This window comes from Prunus mume, linkage group LG1 (assembly GCF_029339155.1).
Source record: "Prunus mume cultivar Tortuosa linkage group LG1, ASM2933915v1, whole genome shotgun sequence".
NCBI lineage: Eukaryota > Viridiplantae > Streptophyta > Magnoliopsida > Rosales > Rosaceae > Prunus > Prunus mume.
Genome location: NC_142698.1, coordinates 30692816 through 30711600, shown reverse-complemented (window position 1 = coordinate 30711600; position 18785 = coordinate 30692816). Strand labels below are relative to the sequence as shown.

The 18785-nt window shown below is 35.6% G+C and overlaps 4 protein-coding genes across 5 annotated transcripts; 1 reads left to right on the top strand and 3 right to left on the bottom strand.

Annotated features, from left to right (window-relative positions):
- Positions 1 to 1569: 1569 nt before the first annotated feature.
- On the bottom strand, positions 1570 to 4378 carry LOC103327933 (ABSCISIC ACID-INSENSITIVE 5-like protein 1). Its single transcript, XM_008230311.3, has 5 exons — positions 4327 to 4378; positions 2666 to 3680; positions 2491 to 2562; positions 2375 to 2404; positions 1570 to 1911 (listed from the first exon to the last, which is right to left on the bottom strand). The coding sequence occupies exons 2-5, from the start codon at positions 3617 to 3619 to the stop codon at positions 1825 to 1827; spliced, it is 1143 nt and encodes a 380-aa protein (XP_008228533.2). The 5' UTR covers positions 3620 to 3680; positions 4327 to 4378; the 3' UTR covers positions 1570 to 1824.
- Positions 4379 to 7672: 3294 nt separating this feature from the next.
- LOC148921586 (uncharacterized) lies at positions 7673 to 8835 on the top strand. Its single transcript, XM_089044191.1, has one exon. It carries the CDS (start codon positions 7782 to 7784, stop codon positions 8730 to 8732), a length of 951 nt encoding a protein of 316 aa, XP_088900317.1. The 5' UTR covers positions 7673 to 7781; the 3' UTR covers positions 8733 to 8835.
- A 2824-nt stretch (positions 8836 to 11659) lies between these two features.
- LOC103327914 (uncharacterized) lies at positions 11660 to 14179 on the bottom strand. Its single transcript, XM_008230290.3, has 5 exons — positions 13640 to 14179; positions 13327 to 13520; positions 12662 to 12873; positions 12309 to 12570; positions 11660 to 12121 (listed from the first exon to the last, which is right to left on the bottom strand). The coding sequence occupies exons 2-5, from the start codon at positions 13516 to 13518 to the stop codon at positions 11786 to 11788; spliced, it is 1002 nt and encodes a 333-aa protein (XP_008228512.1). The 5' UTR covers positions 13519 to 13520; positions 13640 to 14179; the 3' UTR covers positions 11660 to 11785.
- Positions 14180 to 15205: 1026 nt separating this feature from the next.
- LOC103327901 (uncharacterized) lies at positions 15206 to 18785 on the bottom strand. Of its 2 annotated transcripts, XM_008230278.3 has the most exons (7): positions 18632 to 18785; positions 18452 to 18545; positions 17782 to 18035; positions 17232 to 17443; positions 16843 to 17110; positions 16065 to 16392; positions 15206 to 15398 (listed from the first exon to the last, which is right to left on the bottom strand). In XM_008230278.3, exons 3-6 carry the CDS (start codon positions 18031 to 18033, stop codon positions 16099 to 16101), a joined length of 1026 nt encoding a protein of 341 aa, XP_008228500.1. In that variant the 5' UTR covers positions 18034 to 18035; positions 18452 to 18545; positions 18632 to 18785; the 3' UTR covers positions 15206 to 15398; positions 16065 to 16098. The 2 variants fall into 2 exon arrangements, with proteins under 2 accessions (XP_008228500.1, XP_088909852.1); XM_089053726.1 differs by lacking the exon at positions 15206 to 15398 and having other exon boundaries at positions 15919 to 16392.

Here is an 18785-nt window from a genome sequence, read left to right as displayed (position 1 = left end):
CGTATCTTTCTTTTTTGTTTTTGGACCAACTTACGTAAAACCCCAGTTTCGTTAATAACTTGAGAAAATACGAAGGAAGTACATGGAATGTTTAGTGAAACTTTAGGAGATTTTCACTTTAATTAATTATCTACTGTTTTGGGAACCAAAAAGAAATTGAGGCAACTAATTGCATAGGTGGTTTGATTGGTTTAGGGTGATATAATGCGCACTAAAGCGGATGTGGGTTAATTGGGCGATGCAGTGTGCTCGCCCTCTTACATTCGAGTTCAATCCTCATCTCGTACACTAGAGTAGTTTGAAATACTATGTTGTCAAAAAATACATACTAATAAAAATTGTTACTTAAAAATGTTATTAATTATTGAAATATAACTTAATACATCATAGTTTTTAGTTATAATGATTTACATCTATTTTTTTTAGAGTTTTCATACCGACATTCCTTGAGATTTTTTGCTTTTTCAAAAAATTTCAATGTCGTTTTAAATTATTTTCACAAAATCCTTTGCGTTAATTTTTCGTCCACAAATTGTTGATGTCTTGGTGCCATCAAAAATTTTCAAATAACAAAATTAACCTCAAAGATTAGACCTTAAGGGATGTGTGTGCAATCTAATCTTTGAGGCTAAATTTGTCCTTTTCTGAAATTATATTGGTGATATCAATTTTTGGACTGAAATTTGAAGGGTTTTTATGAAATAATTTTGAAATCTCAAGAGATGTTAGTGTAATTTTATAAATTATACACCAGTCTATGTATCTCTTAGTTTATTGCATTCAATCGAAATTATATATGAGGGTTCATATTCCCATGAATTCTTTTCAACAAACTTATCCTCATTTGGTTCAAGGTTTAGGAGAATTTATTGATATGGACTTCCCATCCCATGTAAGGGGAATTTCATTACCTTGGCTCACCTTGGGAAACTTTTCCGCCTCACTTGGGAAAGCATTTAAAGCAATTTTTTTTTTTTACTAACTTACCCATGTTATTATTTTAAAATACCACTTTTGGCCCTTACAAAACTATTCATATTAATGACTTTTAATAATAAACAAATGGGAATAGAGAAAATGACATTTTCAGTCCTCATTCTCACTCATGGGATTAAACATGGAAAGTTTAATCCTCAAACCAAATGTCATAACGCCATAGGAGAAAAACACCATACCATAAGTATTAAGCCTTAAATATTAACCTTAAATTTATCCACACAAAAAATTATATTAACCCTAAAATGATGCCACAAAAAATATTAGTAGAAGATCTATTGAAAAGAGAAACCAGACATACAATAAACAATGTAAATTATTAGACCTTTTCTTTCCTTATATTGATCAAGATAGAGTAAGAGAAAGATGATAGTGATGATAACTCCAGCGAATAAGAGCATTTATCCTTGATTTTTGAAAAGTGATTTTGAGCTTGTCCAGCCATTATCGCCATTGATTTTTGGTTTTAAAAAAAAGCTTTGATTCTAACAAATACAAACTTGAACTCATTTTTTTATTATTTATTATTATTATTATTTTTTTATAAATAAGTGATCGATTGCATTTATAAATTAGGCACAAAAGTCATTAACCGTAAAAACCAGTACAAGAACAAATACAAATGCGGAAACGCAGCAACCACAATAGGTTATCCGCTTCATTTTATTGTTACATCATCATCCGCTTATTTCTAGATTTACTTATTGCTACACAATACAAATACAATTTGCATTTCCGATGTCAAGACATGGGATATTTACATACACACACAAGTATGCCCCTCACATTGCATGCATTGTTTGTCCTTTCTGTCACGTTGAATTTCGTTCACCATGCCAAGCTTACTGCCCTTCTCATTGTCCTCAACTTTCCTGCCAATTTTTGTGCTCTTGTAGATTGTTTCTTTCCCAATAGCTGCCATGCCATATGTAAATGACACAAGGTAATGACATGTTGATTAAATCATAAGGAGGCAGAACATTTTATATTTTTATTAGGGATAAACTCTGATTTCGGTCGATAGACAAAGTTCCACTTTGTACTTGTTGTTTCAATTTTTGCGATTTTAAACTTGTAGTATACTACTTGTTGCAATTCAAGAAGAGTAGCATAATAATTTCGTTCATATTTTTGACGGACTTGGCAGGTGAGTGCCATATGTGAGAGTTTGAGTTTTTTTAGAGTTGTAAAACACCTCACATATGTTTCGTTGGAAATTTGACAAAATTAAGTTACCGTCCTTGAATTGCAACAATTGGTAAACTATGAGTCTATCACGGTGAAAATTGAAACTGCATATACTACATATACGTACCAAAGTGAAACTTTGGCGAAACTACGGGGACCAAAATCGTAAGTAGCCTCTTATATTAGTTACCTCTTGCTTCCTTTTCTGTTCAGATTCGGCCTGTTCCAAAAGGTGAAAACTGTTTCATTAGTGCACTTGGACAATTGTCTTTAAAGCAAGAAATAAATTTTCTCGTGTAGTAGTACCACACTTTGCTTCAGCTTTGTGTTCTCCTCTTTAAGTTGATTCAGCTCAGCTTCCAGTTCCACAGTGTATGCCTATAAGCAGTAGAATAATTTGATTATAAACATTTCCCTTTCTATGTTTTCTTTATGATATTACTTGCAAATTATTTGTAAATTGTATTGATATAAAAATGACCTGTTTCCTGGCACGAGACCTTGCTGCTGACTCTCGATTCTTGATCATCCTGCGTTGCCTCCGCTCGACTACTACCTCCGGTGGACCATCTATTATCCTCTTCTTGTTCTTTGCTCCACCCCCACTGCTCGATTCCGGCAAGCTATGGCATTTCTCAATTGCACTAACACAAGATGGTTCTCCCACAATCACATTACCCAACATTGGGTATGTAGCACCAATTGCATATCCATTCCCGGACAAATTGCTTGGCACATCATTTTGGAGATTAAAAAATCCTGCACCAAACAACTGTCTCCCAATTCCAAAACTTGCATCCAAACATGTGCTGATCTCATTTCCCGTATTAGTGTCACCACATTGCTGTTGAATTAGGGTACTTTCCATCCTCTTCAGAGGAGGCTTGGACTCGGAGAGAGATTCTTGAACAACCCCGGCTTTTACGAGGAAATCTTCTAGAGTAATTTCTCCGATTGTTTGCTGGCGCTGCGGGGGTACAGAATTGCTAATGTTGTTGTCAGGGTCGTGGTGTTGTGGTCGACTTCTGTCGATTTCCGACCAGACCTCGTCCACTGTTTTCTTGCAAAGCGGGGTAGGGATGGAGAACGAGCCCTGCCGGGACAGAGTACTGGGGTTGATAGTTGTGTCTTTGGCACTGGCCTCTTGGTCACATTGGCTGGGCTGTTGTTGTGTTTGATTTTCTTCTTCAACACTCCAAATGTTGGCAAGGAACTCATCCATGTTCATGGACCCGAAATTCCTCCCACTCTTGCATTGAATTTCATCCAGAGTAAGGGAGAATATTGAATTCTGTTTAGTATTATTGCCCATGGAATGATGTGAGTCGTCTTGGGATGATTCTTCTTGCGGTTCTAGTGGCTGTTGGGGTTCGAATTCGAATTCGAAGTTGTCATTATCATAGCCGATGCTTCCAGATTCGTCAGAAGCTACCATTTTAGCATAAAATGGAGAATGTTGTTGAAAGAATAGATGCTCAATAATCAGCCCCTGCACTCTAAAAAGCAGAGAAATCAGTTGAGTCTCTGCATGCAGAGGAGTTTTCAATCATAACTAATTTCCAACTTCAACTAATCAAAATAATATCCCAAGAAAAACAAATAAATAAATAAAAGGGGAAAAAAATCAGATTTCATTTCACATAGGGATCTCAAGTTTGATTTGAGAAGCAGAAAACTCGTCCATTTTCTCTTCTGTTCAAGCTAACATTACCTTTGGCAAGTTGCCTCTTCAGAATTTTATTTTTTATTTTTTATTTTATTTATAAGAACAAAGATAAAAAGAAGAAACACTACAACAACACAATATGAACTCTGTACTCGACGAACAATTTTGTGCAGGCTGAAGACTTGTGTCAAAACTCAGAAAAATGCAGAGACATGTGTAAAAGCTAGGCTCTGCAATTGCATGCAGCACATCACATCACAAGAAGAAGACAAATCCATCTCACAAAAACAAAAACAAAGATACTGATCAACAACTAAGAGCAAAGAACGATTGGGGTGTTCATCTCAGAAAACAAGATCAAATAATACCAGATTTCACAGTGAAATCTGGAGAGACAGAAATAAGTGAAAAAAAAAATTAAAAAGAGAGAAATAAAAAAGGGAAAGAGAAAAGGAACATGCAAAATATAAAAATACCTGAGGTGAGGCTGATTATTTGCTTCAATGGAGGGGGGCAGAAGGAAGTGGAGCAGAGAGCATCCTATGGAGAACAGAAGAGGAGTAGGTTCTTGACATTGTAACTGCTGCCGTTGTCAATTTTAAACGTGGCTTTGTGTGGCCCCCACATTGTAGTTCACTTTTTGGACACGTTTTGTGCCACATGCTTATTTTCTTATGGGAAAAAAAAAAATTGCCAAAATGATATGCTCAGCAGCGTTGATCATGTCACCGAGGTGCTTAAGTTTTCTTTTCTTTTCTTTTTTTTCGGTTACAAGGAGGGCCGAAGCCCAAGAGAAAACCAAGAAGAAAACTACACTGGGACAAGCCTAGCAGTGGTCATCCTAACAGATTCATTTGCCAAGAGGCTTACAATAGGAGGAGGGGGAAGATCAACAAAATGATAACCCCTAAGTAGAAGGAGGTGCTTAAGTTTTCCATTATATAGCAGCCAACATAAAAGCGAGGCGTAAAGCAGTTGGGGTCACAGGCTTCGCCAAAAAATAATTGGTCAGAAACATCCTTGAAACACTATAAAATAAAATTTAAAAAAAAAAAAAAAAAACAAAGAATAGCTGTCGTTAAATTATGTTTGATAATAAGGAAGGGTAGTTTTGCAAAATGAACGAAATAAACAGAAAAAAAACAACAATAAAAAAAAAAAAAAGAGTTTTTCTATTTGAACCCCTCACTTTTCTTTGTTCACCCTAATTTTTAATTCAAATTTTCACAATTTCTAAAAAACACCCCTAAATATCTAGCAGAAAAAAAAAATTTAGTACAAAAGTCATAACCCCACACCCCCCGCTATCTTGTCCCTCATCACTTTAAGTTCACATCAACCTCACATTACTTAAAGAGATACAAACATTGTTGTCAAATGTGTTGCAGCATTATTTTATTATTATTTTTTTGAATAAAAAAATTGAGAATGAACTAGGAGGTTTTGATAGAGAAATGTTGACAGTTCAATTGATATGTAAGTTACCATCATCAAACAAATTGGCATGCTAAAAGAAAATTTAGGATACTTCATGTTCTTTTTTTCTTAGGTGCAAAGGATACTTCATGTTTCAAACTTTATAAAAGTTTACAAAACCCAATAGGTCGGATGAAAAAGAAGAGTGATCTGGCAATAGGGTGTAGAGGAGTTTGTGTTTTTCTAAAACTTAATATGAAGAGTGGTGGGGTGTGTGTAGATGTACTAGGGTTAAGTATTAAGTTGGATGACATTTTTTGTCTTTTTACGTAATAATAAAACTTAAGAGCTTAATGATTTAAGTATAGAAATGAAAAAAGAAAAGTGTAGGGTTTAGATAGAAAAATTAAAAAATAAAACAAAATACAACGGGAAAAGTGAGAGGGAACTAGAGCAAGGTTGGGAGGGGGAGAGAGAATAAAAGACAAGGAGAGGGATATCAATATCGAGGAGAGAATAAAGGAGATAAAACTAGAGAGTGAGATCAGGAGGGAGAGAAAAAGAGAGTGGGTTGTGGTGTGGGGGAGACTAAGAGCATCCACAATGGACTCCCTAAACCACTTTCTTAGACAAATTTTAAGGAGGATTTGAAGAAAATACAACTTCAATCATGCTCCCTATCCATCTCCTAAAATAGGGAGACCTCTAGTAGCTCCTAAATCTGAGGAGAGAGAAATGACTTCTAGTGGCTCCTATAATTTAATGTTGCTTTATTTTATGAGTATTTTAAACCCTTAATTAATGCTAATTATTTATATATATTTATAGAGATTGACCAATTAAAAAAGAGTTATAGCATTTATGAGTCCCTGAACTAGAAAGTATGATTGGAGTTATAATTTGATAGAGAGCTCCTAAAATAGCTTTTGTATGTTTTTAGCCAAATTTTAACTAAAAAATAGAGAGCATTAGTGTAAATTCTCTGAGTAGCGTTAGGCCATAGTTTTAGATTTTTTAAAACTTTAAAATTGTATAATATTAATGAGATATTAACAAAAGGACTATAAAAATTCATAATAAAAACACGACTATGAAAATTAACTCCCATAGTTTTTGTCAAAACATAGTAATTACATAATACATCTTAATGAAAAATTAAAATGAAAGGAAGTTACATATATATATAGTTTTTATTTTCATTTTCATTATTCTTAAATAGTTATACCAGACACGTTTTCACTGGTTTTTTTTCTTCTAAAATAATTTTGTAATTAAGCTACTAAACACATTCTTGAATGTTACTAGACGGGCCCTAACTGCTGTTTGAGCAAACAAGTTGGCTTTCATAGATATTTGATTTGTTTTTATATGCTTTGATTGTTTTTTCTTTTCTTTTTTTTCCCCTCAGGTCGGGGATTCTTTTGATACAAGAATTGAAAGCAAAAGGAGGATGATAAAGTTGGAGGGACTTCAACAGGGCAAGTCCGAGTGGGAACAAATTCAACACTCCTGCTATTTGAAAAATCTCCTTAAAAAATATGACTGAAAGAAAAATATCAATTGTTAGTTTCTCAACAAATACAATTGCAAACGTGAGAAATCTTTAAGCCACGTGAAGTGCGTCTACAAAAAAAATGTTAGAACCTCACAATATAATATAATGAGGATGTTTTATTAAAATTTGCTACATGACAAAAATAAAAAAATAAATCACGCCTAAGTCAGGGAAAATAGTCACTGCTCACTCTGCCCACATTCTCTCTCCCACACTACACCCTCATTTCTTGTGGGTGTGACGACACTTCGTGGTATTTACTATAAAAAAAAAAATGAAGTAACAATATTAAAGAGGGGGATTCCAATCATGACTTCATATACAAAAGAAAAGTCAAGCAGATGACCTGTGTTAATAGGGTGTACTTATTAAAATTACATTTGTTTACAATTTAATATGTTATTTTATATTAGGATAAATTAGTAATTTAATAAATAATTTAGTAGTAAGGTGTACTCAGTTAATTTTAGAATTCGTTAACATCACTCTACAAAAATAACTACTTCTAATCACTTGAATTGAACTACAAATGCAATTTCATTATTTTAAAAATAAATAATTTTTGGGATTTGAACTACATCAAATGACAAACAAATTGTTCAGCAAAAAGAAAACTACAAACAAATTAATTAATTAATTCAATTGTAAAAAGGCCAAGAAAAGACTCTGCAAAAAAAAAAAAAAAAACCCATAAAATACTGTATTTACGGGGTTTGCATTTAAACGACAGCTTGCACTTATGTGATGTTACTACTTGACGCGTAACAGCTACTTTCCTTGTAATACCGATTATACCCTCATTCTCAGGTTCTCAATAAATACCGCCCTACCCACCCCTCTTTGCTAGCTCTGTTCATCTCATCACCATCGCTTGATTTGCTACTTTTTCCAGTGTCGTTTTATTTCGTCTAGTTTTTATGAGTCTTTATCAATTAATTTCTGCTTGCAATTGATTCATTAATGGCTCTTCCTAAATCAAACCCTAAGATTTCAGTGTCCACGAAGACGAAGAGGGTGTCTAATGCTATGAAGCCTCATAAAACTGCCATGGCCAAGAGAAGCTCTACTCGGAACGAGAAGGCGAGCTCGCTCTCGAAACTTTGTGATATCGCCGTTTACATGACCGCTGTTGGGGCTGACGGCAAGATTGACTCGTGGCCAGAAAACCAACAAGATTTGAAATCAGTTGTGCTCAAGTACAAGAATCTGAGGAGGGGTTTGAAAGATCAAGTCGAAAAGGGTTCGTTCTCAGCGGAAATTGTTGAGGATCGAGAAATTGGGGATTTGGGTTTTCAAGATAACTGCTTGGAGTCCAAGTTAGACGCTTTGAACGAGAGGATTGTTGCTGTGATGAGGAAGATGAGGGATGATGGTAACTCCACTTTCATGGAACTGTACAAGAATATCACGGAGAGTAGTGTGGAACCGGATGCAGCATATCAACAACAACAAAAATCATCTCTTGATTTGAATCTTGATCCTGTTGATCTCATCATACCCACACCCAAAGCCAAACCTAATTTAATTGGTCAATTTCAGCAAGAAAAAGATTATCTTTCATCAATTCATGATGTCAGAGTACCGTATAATGGTTTCGAATTCGATCATTATTCCGTGGATACTAATGATTATCTCAGTTTGGTGTTGGGTGATGCTCATAATGATCTGCAACCTCAAAGTAGTAATTATATGGAGGGTTTGAAAATTGATGGGCATGATGTTGTTGCTGCTATGCCAAGTATGGATGCCGCTGATGATGATATCAAGTTGCTGTTGAGTGATTATGATTTTGATATGATGCAAGATGATGTGCAATTTTGTGTCAATGACTTGATCGACATGTTGCCACAAGACCCACAACAGCAGCCTCATTCTGAGTTTAAATGTCCAATCCTAGATCTTAATGTCTAGTCTTGATCTGTAAATTTGTTGTTTCCCTGTACCTAAATACAAAATCTGATGTATATTCTGGAATATTTTTGGGATTTAATAGAATGCAAGTACTGTTTGTTTATCTCTATTATGTGTTTTTATTTGTACAGCTCAAGTGAAGAGCTTTTGGTGTAGACCCTTTTATTCAATCTACTTTCTCACCTTAAATGACAATGAAGAGCATAACCATTATTTTCATATTAAGACATCTTTTCTCAGTTTTGGTTAAAAAGAGCAAATGACAAGGCTTTTTATTAGATATCCAAGAATGAAATTGATTATACAAAGTAACAGGGAAAAGTTGTCCAAACAAATATGAGCGAAGAACACAGGGATTACAAAGTCATGTTCATAACCTAAATTATGCTTAAGGAATAGATCCACTCTCTGAGGTCCTTTAGGAGTATCAATTACAGTCTTAAGGTCTCCAAATGGAGATGCAAAGATGCCATAGATTGTCCAAGCAATTGGAGACCCCCAGTAGTACCACCTCCACCACACTGGGATTAGCTGCAAAATTCAGCATGAATTGTTATTATGGTTGCAATGATTTGTTATTGTTGTTAATATGAAGAATGACGGAGTTTCAACTGACATACCGGTCTGGGAACGAGGAAACCAGAGAACAAGTTCCAGAAGCTCGTGCAGAAAGACGAAAAGGATTGCAGCAATTTGATGGCCAGGACTTGTACAATTACCATCATCCCATAAATTGAGAAGTAAGTAAAGCACATGAATATGGTGCAATTCTTAAATCTATGCTGCTTGATTATTTGTCTTGCTGGAAACATGCAAGTTTAACACATAAAGATTCAACTATCTTCTCTTACTTGGCCAACACGTATAGTTGAGCTATCATCAATCTTGATTTCCGCTGTTTCGTTGCTGAGTTGGATACTAAGTCTGCTTAATCACAATGGTTTTCACAAACTTCTCTGTGATTTATTTATCATGGTCAAGGTGAGAGCCTTTCAACATCACAATGATTTGTACTTGAGAAATTGATTGTTCATGCCTCTCCTCAGCACACATGAACCTCAACAAGCAGTTCAGGTACCTCAAATATACTGGTAGAAAGCACAACGTGTACCCTTGAAAATTTCAAATCTATTCTGTCAACTTCTTCTCTGCCTCAAAATAACTGTGTTCATTTGCTGCACGAAGCCACACTGCTACAAGCTATGATATGTACAATGGAGAATGATATTTCAATTGTATGTAAAGATAGTTATTCTCTCATTTCATATACAATTGGGAGTAGTATCATGTTACAACTTCGGTTCCTGCAATTCTCCAATTAAAAATTTCCGTTCCTGCAATTATCGCACCCTACGTTGTTCATCAGCTCACCAATCCTTAGTGGATGTAATTCTTAAGCTCGTTTTTCTGTCTTCTTTATTCCTATTTTAATTGCTTAAATGTTCTGAAAAACAGAAGAGTCCCGAATTCATTGTTCTCATTTACCCAATTCTCCCCTTCGAAACCACATGTACATTACAACCCTTGAGCATTTCTTTAAACTTGAAGTTATTTTGGCTTGAAAAAACAAAATAACTGACTGCAATGTTCCAGGAAGCCAACCCGCTAGAATGTTAAATTATTGATTAATATCCTTGTTGTGCTTTCGGATAAAATCAGCTCTGGTTTCTGTCGGTGAAATTGTGCTCGAGCGTGTTTTGTTAGAAACTGTTTTTTATTTTATTTTATTTTATTTATTTTTTTTTTTTTTATGTGTTCAGTTTGTAAGGCCTTTAAGAAGCCAAGTTGCTTTTTATCTGGTTTAGCTACTTAGAAGTAATTGCTTATAGATATTATCAGCTTTTACTTTAGTTTGTGAGAATTGGAGTGTGTGCCAATTGTGAACACATCTCCTATATATGCATCTAAGAGAGGAAAACCTCTTAACAAGTTTTATCAATCAGAAATATCTGTGAGAACCAAGTCTGGAGTTTTCAGACCTCTGAGTTCAACTTATTCTTTGTATTTTCTCTTCTCTTATATTTTACATAAATTTCAAAATAGAAGCCATGATTCCTACAATAAAGCCTTTAAATTCCTGGTAGTGAAAGTTAAGGATTGAATGTCGTTCTCTGGTATAGAGAGACAACGATCATCAACCTATAAAAGCATGCTGTGTGGTTGCATTTTTATGAGGGATTGAGAAAAGCTCTCGTATTTTTGTTTTATTAAACATATGTTGCTTTTGTGCTTAATCACAAAATGTGCGATTTTACGGAAGTAGAACAGTTTGATAATGGTATATAGCATCTACTTGCTCATTATGTTTAAAAGCCAATTATTTTGTTCTTGTTTCAATGTTTGTTTACTGTCTGTTTTCTTACAGTTAGTTAGATCTTATATGACAGGTTATACATTGGTGTCCTATGGACCATGTTTTGAGTTTCATTATCAAGGTTGTCTTGGGTGAAAAAGATACTTGAAAACAAAGAAGTCAAACTCTGCTGATGAGGAAAGACAATTTTGAAGGGGGCCATGGCAGTCACCAGGGTAACACAATTTTTCCTATCATGAAGTACCTTATAGAGAGTGACGATATCTTGAGTTTCGGTTAAGTTTGACAGTTCTAGAATGAGGTCACTGTACAGAGATTTTAAGTCAAATTTGTGAGCTCCAGTTTTAGAATTGTACTGTTGTAAGACTAGATAAGTGCTTCATAATGTAATGTACTTCTGGTCTCTGTTTTCATGCATCAAGTGTTTTGATCTAGTTTGCCTATTTGAGAAAGAGGTCACTGTACAGAGATTAAAAGTCAACTTTGTAGAAGTTGCTGAGTTTTCTTTTTGGAAATTGTTTTTATCTTCAAGTACATTTTGGTTCTTTGTGGAACGTGACTTGAAGGAAAGAACTGTCATAAAGTTTCAGAGAAGTCTCTTTGTTACCCAATGTTGCAGCGTACAAAGAAAGAACTGTCTTATATTCAAAGTTTCAAATGACAAAGCTAATGCGCCTGCTTGTAATTGTCTGAAAGAATCAATCATCTACAATCAACAGTTGAAGAATAGTTAACACACTTATGAAACAATTTTGGCTATAGTAGGTTTGTAATGAAGATGTTCTTCTCCAAGCAAAAGTGTCCTCAGAATGGCGTCACACAAACCAGCATAATGCACAATTAAATGCCCACCGTCAGGAACTTCATGATACTGAATCCACGGTAGCTTAAATGAAATATATCTTTGAAGTTGAAATGGCACAACCTTATCTTCATAACCTTGCCAAATATGAACAGAGCTCTGGTTTTGGGGGAACGGATTGCTGAGATCCATGGGGTCGAAATCCCAACGGCTAAAAGCCAATTTGAAGTCATGATGCAGAGTATCAAAAACCCCTTGTTCTTGTAATTTTTCCTTTAGGTGCAAACATAAACATTGTTAAATCATGAGACAGAAGTTAATATATGAAAATGTTATTTATAGAAAGCAGCTTCTTACTATCATACAACATTGTGTGAAATTTCCCACTTGGTGTCTTAGTTTCTATTACAGTATCAACCACCATACCACGAACAGATATGGAGATAGAAGATATGGTTACCTGAGAAAGCATTGGGAAGCCTGGAATTGTTTTGAGGACTTCTATGTCTCTGCTGTTGAAGAATACCGGATTTCTTTCCAGGACAGAAGTTGAAGGGAGCCATTTCTGAGTCACCCACCACCGCAGTAGTCCAGGGGCAAATTCTGCAAAGAAGAGTCCCCATTTGATAAGTTTTCTCCTGTAATCATCCTTTATCAGATGGTCAGGAAGAGAAGGCCACCTATAATTGACAACTGGAGCTACCAAAGCCACACCTGCTAGCCTACACAAACAAATTTGATATAAAAAGTTCGAAAACTCTTCGTTTTGAATCAAGTAGAAAGTTATGAACCTTGAATCTATGAGTGTTTTACCTGTGTGGTATATGTTTGATGCAACTCCAGGTGGGATATGATCCCATTGACACTCCAATCACATAAAATTTCAATCCTAACTCTAACTGATCAGCCAGTTCTTCGATGTCAAGGGCTTCACTCTTGACTGAACGCTTTGGATTTGGATCACTTTCTCCATATCCAGCACGATCATATAGCAGAAAATATATCCCCAACTCATCTATTAATTCCTGGAAACTGAAGCACTGTGAGTTCACCTCATTTTGACATTTTTCTCTGAACTGATGCTTTAGTACTGCTTCTTTAGCCATGTTATATAATTTGAATTAGGATTTTTCTTGTAAACCAAGTGTAAATTTGAAATTGATATAGCTCCTAAACAAACAAAAGAAAACCACTTTACAAGCATAAATTTCTGAGTGTATGCTAAAAGTTGCTTTTGCAGGTCTTTCAGATTTATAAATGTTTCAATTTAGAAAGCTGTTTCACAACAGATTTTCAAAATTCAGATATTCCCTTTACAAGGTTCTCATATGACTGCAGATTCCTAGTTTACATCATTTCTCAAAAACATCCCTCATTTCCCTTAAAATTATTATCTATGTTGAACTTGGATTTGAATACAACGTAATATGCTAAAGCTTCAGAGCAAAATAAGATGATGGTTGGGAAAAGAGAGATACTTGGGGTGCCAGGAAACTCATGTCCTTGGAGCTTCCAAAGCCATGAACAATGATGATCTTGTAGTTTGCTTTGTTCTTGGGGACCCCACTTTCTCTATAAGCCAGATACCTTCCATCAGCAAGCCTGATTCTTGGTGAAGCTGGAGGAAGATCTTCAGAAACAGCAGCAGTCTCTGCAGTGTTTGAAACCATCCCTGAGAAAACAAAACAACAAAAGAAAAGGGTAGATCTAATTCATTCATTTCAACTTTCAAGGACCTAAAAATTGAATGGGAAAGAGAAATGGAAGGAAAAAAAAAATTTGAAAACTCACCTGGCGTGATGTTATTTGGGATTCTCTCTTGGCCTGATGGGATTTCAAATGCATAAGTTTTTCTTTTTCTTTGTGTTTGACTTGCAGATGCTTGTTGGGTTTTCACAATTTATCAGTACAGTGGCAGCAGAGAAGGTTTTTTGACTGTTTGATGCTGAGGCATGTACCATTTGTTACTTGAATAAATTGACACACCTGGATATACTTTTGAATGTTCCGCTGATGGGGGTATCTTGCTACGATTGTCCTTCTCCTGGTTATAAGACTTGAGAGGCGTCACGAAAGCAGGCCCATAAATAACGCCATCTGTAGCATATCCTACCCCTTGCTTCTAAATTTCTCTCATTTCCCCCCTCACTCTACACCTATTCTTCTAAATTTCTCCTGTTTTACGCCTCCCTCGTCCCCTCTTAGGTTCATGTTCATCCTCTGTTTTTATTTATTTTCCCCTCTCTCCCACATCACATCCTTTAACCTAGCTACCACCACCAAGGACCACCCTAAATCCGGCAACTAACAGTCGTGAGTTCGGTGACCCACAACTTCAACTCTAATGACCCCAGCATAAACACTGTAGAGGTCAAAAGATGAGTCATTTTAAATTTTGGCTCTACTCTAAAAGAAGTTTTTGAGTGTTGCGGTCACATTGTCATCATGTGTGTTACTAATCCACAAATATGGGCGGACGACAATATTCAATGTAATCGACCTAGAGTATGGTATTAATAAATACATAAACGTGTTACAATATGAGTAAATTAATAACACCACGTGATAATGTGATAGTCACATTCAATCCTACTATGATATTAACAAGTATTATACATTCAACCAAAATTTGTTCTCTAATATATTATCGAAATCAACTCTTGAAGTCATTTAAGAAATAGGAGTCACTAGAATTGAGAAGAATTAGATCGTTGACTTTAACAAAATGAATCATTTGTACTCTTTAAAAGTGATAAGTAAATTTCTTGGCATAGCTGGTTGATTGTGAGATTGAAGCGGATTGCCCGCTACAATTTGGTGCTCATGTCATGTCCATGTGCCAGCGCACCTACTGATGTAATAATAGTCACTGCCCAACAGCACACGTTAGCTGGTTAAAGCTTGCAGGAAAATAAGAAAATAAAAGCTTTACAAAAAATATATATATAATAATAATAATAATAATAAATAAATAAGAAAAGAAATATTGTAAACAAATGATTGATAAATTAAAATATTGATACGAATGAGAGCATCACGATTCTTGGTTTGTACCCCGTCGTCAGAATATTCTTGCATTTGTAGTTTTTTGCGGGACTCCGGTGCCTCCCTTTGACATAACCTATTTACAACACTCTCACACTCAATAAAATATTTTGGTTTATAAAATTTATTTCTTAAATTTAAAAATATATTTTCTCACCAGCTTAATCATAAGTGCAGCATCACCATTCCATTACAAAGTTGTCACTCTCACTTGTCCTTCTAATAAGTTAGCCATAGTTATTAAAAATTAAAAATAATTTATACATGCAAATGTGAGTTAGGCTAGTTGATCAAGACAGTGAGTTCACCCCATTGCATCCAAATTCAAATCTCCTACCCCATAAATTAGATTAATTTAGAATAGTTAGATTTGTACTTGTATTAGGAAAAAAAAAAACTTAATGAAGAATAGCAAGTCAATATTAAAAAACAAAAATTATCATTTCTACCATTATCCTCTTCTTCCCCTAAATTTGGAATCCATGGCAGCTCAATACAACATATCCTGCAAGAAAAAGGAAAGAAATTGAGAAATTAATTCAAAAATTCATTTTAGCACGATATATTATACAAAAACTCATATAGAGTATATTTGGAGGAAAAAAAAAAATCAAAACTAGCCACCTGACATTAGTGGCTAGCATTATTGATCCAAAAATTAATATTATATCTTGAAATTATCTTGCATTGTTGAATATAAGAAAGGAAATCTTGGACTTGCTTTGAAGATTAAAAATACTTTTAAGTCACACAAGAAATCAGATAAAACATACCAAAAATATACCAAAAAAAGTCACATCAGAAAGTGCCTCTCTTGGGCCAAAGAAAATAACTTTTGGGTGGGTTTCTTTTTCTTTATTTTTTTGGGTTAGAGGGAAAATACAAATGGCATTTATACAAACGTAAACTCAAAACAATGAGCCCAACAAAGACACAAAGAGGCTGAAGGCTGACAACAAAGCCAATCAGAGCCCACAACCAGGCATAAAGCCCAATCCATACTTAAAGTTTTGTCAATAGCACAGTAGTAGTAAGCTGATAAATTTTTTATTATTTTGCGATGTAACCATGACTTCACACAGAAGAACTTTTCTACATATACATGAAGCACATTGCAGCATTCAAGAAATAGTTGCTCCAGAAACATCCAACAGCTTACTCAACAACGTACCTATAGATATTAGGCCTGCTATCAACATGGGAGCTTATTCTCCAAGCACAAGTGCTTTAAAAATAGCTTCACATAGATGACTCTCAAGAAAAAGCAAATGGCCATAACCAGGAACTTCATGATAATGAACCCAGGGAAGCTTCTCTGCAATATAGCGGTTTAGTTTATAAGGAATGATCTTGTCTTCACAGCCTCGCCAAATGTGAACTGCGCCCTCATTGTCAGGGAATGGATTTTTCAGGTCCGATGGGTCGAATTCCCACTTTGCATAGCCAGCCAGTATGTCTCGGTACAGAGATTCGTGGACTCCTTGCTGTGTTTTCTTCTCCTGAATTTATAAACATACGCAAACGACACCGATGGTTATGTAAGGATTAGCGCATCCCATGCCTCCTTTGAATTATAGTTTCAAAACTATAAAATTAACAGAAAACATGTTTTCAAAATTGAGTCAAACTAGTAAATCCTGCAGCAGAATATTTGTTGTTCATATTATTTGATCCACTACCAAAACAAAGTACCCAAAACAGACCATCCTCCCACAGGTAATTTAACCTCATAAGCTATGAATTCAGATCTAGAAATGTAAGTATGTGAGGTATGATGTGTTGGTATATAAAGCAATTGTTGACTCACATTCCACTTAAGCTTAAACAGTCCTAAAACAACAAAAGTTGACATTAAAAGATTCCAAAACCTCCAAATGTAATTGCAAGAAGCGAAAAGAAAACGGCCGATTTGGTACTGTGGGGGAGATAATGAGAAAATTTGAGTACACCTGACCAACACTTGGTGCTTCTGAGAGTTTCTTCAGCATCTCTAAATCTGTACGGCTGAAAACTGAGGTATTTCCACACAAGACACTTAGTGAAGGGAAAAATTTCTGAGTCATCCACCAATGGAATAACCAAGGGGCGTAATGTGCAACTCGGAACGCCCATTGATCTGATACGGGGAGAGTGCTGAGGCTCTCTCTTGATATATTAGCAGGAACACAAGGCCACCAGTAGTGCACAAAAGGAACTACCAGGGAAGCTCCACACAATCTGCAAATGATGCATCGATAACATAAGATGCAAGCTTTCTGAATATAAACAATAAAGGTTCAGCAAAAACTTTATTGAAAGGAGAAAATAGGAAAAACTGGTAGGCGGGTAGTTGTCATGCCTGTGTGGTATGTATTTCAAGCAACCCCAAATAGGGTAAGCTCCCATTGAGATTCCGATTACATAAAACTTAGACCCAATCTGCAACTTGTCCGCGAGCTCTTGAATATCGAATGCTTCGCTCTTGACAGAACGCGATGGATATGGATCACTCTCTCCATAGCCTGCTCTGTCGAAGAACAGGAAATATATTCTATACTCCTCTACAAGTTCCTGACAATCGAAAGCGAATACAAGGCATTCTACTTTTATCAAAGAGGGGATGAGATGAGAGAGAGAGATACACTAATGGTGCAATGTACACTAGAATGCAAACATTTAGATATGAAACATCTCCCAAATTGGGATAATAGAAAGATCAGAGAGAAGTTGCATATTAGCATTCATGTCTGGTACTATCAATTATCAATTAATTACGCATGATCAATCAAAAGCGTATAGAAGGAATTCATGACCAGCATATCAACTCAGTGTTGCAGCATATCCCTCCCAATGCTGGAAAAAGTTATGACAAGGCATGCAGGATTTAAAAGAAGAGTTGAAAAAAATACTTGAGCAATAGGTAAACTCAAATCTCTGGAACTATCAAAGCCATGAACGACAATGATCTTGTGTTTTGCCTCTTCTTTTGGAACTCCAAACTCCCTGTAGGCCAAATGCCTACCATCACTGAGCTTTACTCTTGGTGAAGTAACAGGAGGACCACCAGGCGATCCGCATATTTTCGGAGGGGGAGGCTTTAGTGCTTGATAAGCCCACCCTAGAAGACCCACTGTCAAAGCTATTGCTACTGGTACAATCATTTCTGGGAGAAAATAGTAACATAGAACATATCATGTCAGTAACACAGTCATAGAATATATATAGACAAGAATCAACTGATAATATTCGTTTTTGGTAAGTGGTGCAACATGATATATCCTTTCAAGATTAGGTAAGTTGATCAGTTGATTCTGTTCAGATTCAATCCCTCAAATCAGAATCTGCTCAGATTCAATCCCTCAAATCAGATGATAATTTACCCTATTTTGAACTTACACGTAATTTCATTCAATGTACCCAAATCAAAGTATTTATATCAGTAAAGCTAAAAATAAGCGTTCGTATCTCTGAACATAAAAGATGGCAATTGCATACAAATCAGAATTTCAGAAAACTATAGCAGAGCAGCACAACTAGCATGAATTGAAAAGAAAAATAGAAAGAAATCAATAAACCCACCTGAAAAAAGTTGAAAAGAAGTGGGTCTGGCTGTGTTCCTTGTGGTGTGAGTGAGCCCTGGCTCAGGAAGCTGAGACCTTCTTGCTCAACCCACCTAGAAAGTGAATTTGGGAGAAAATCAGATGTTAACAAAAAGAAATAAATAAATCTGAAAAAGCATGGAAGAAATCAAAATCCGACCTAAGGAAAATTGGAAGGGTGTGGCTCTGTTTCTAGTGTGCGCCCTTGCAGAAGTAGCTGAGACCATGTAACTGAATTGCTCACGAAACCTTTTCCCACTAAAAAGCACTCTAAATACAGATAACACAAGTGAGTAAGACCCACAAGGGAACAT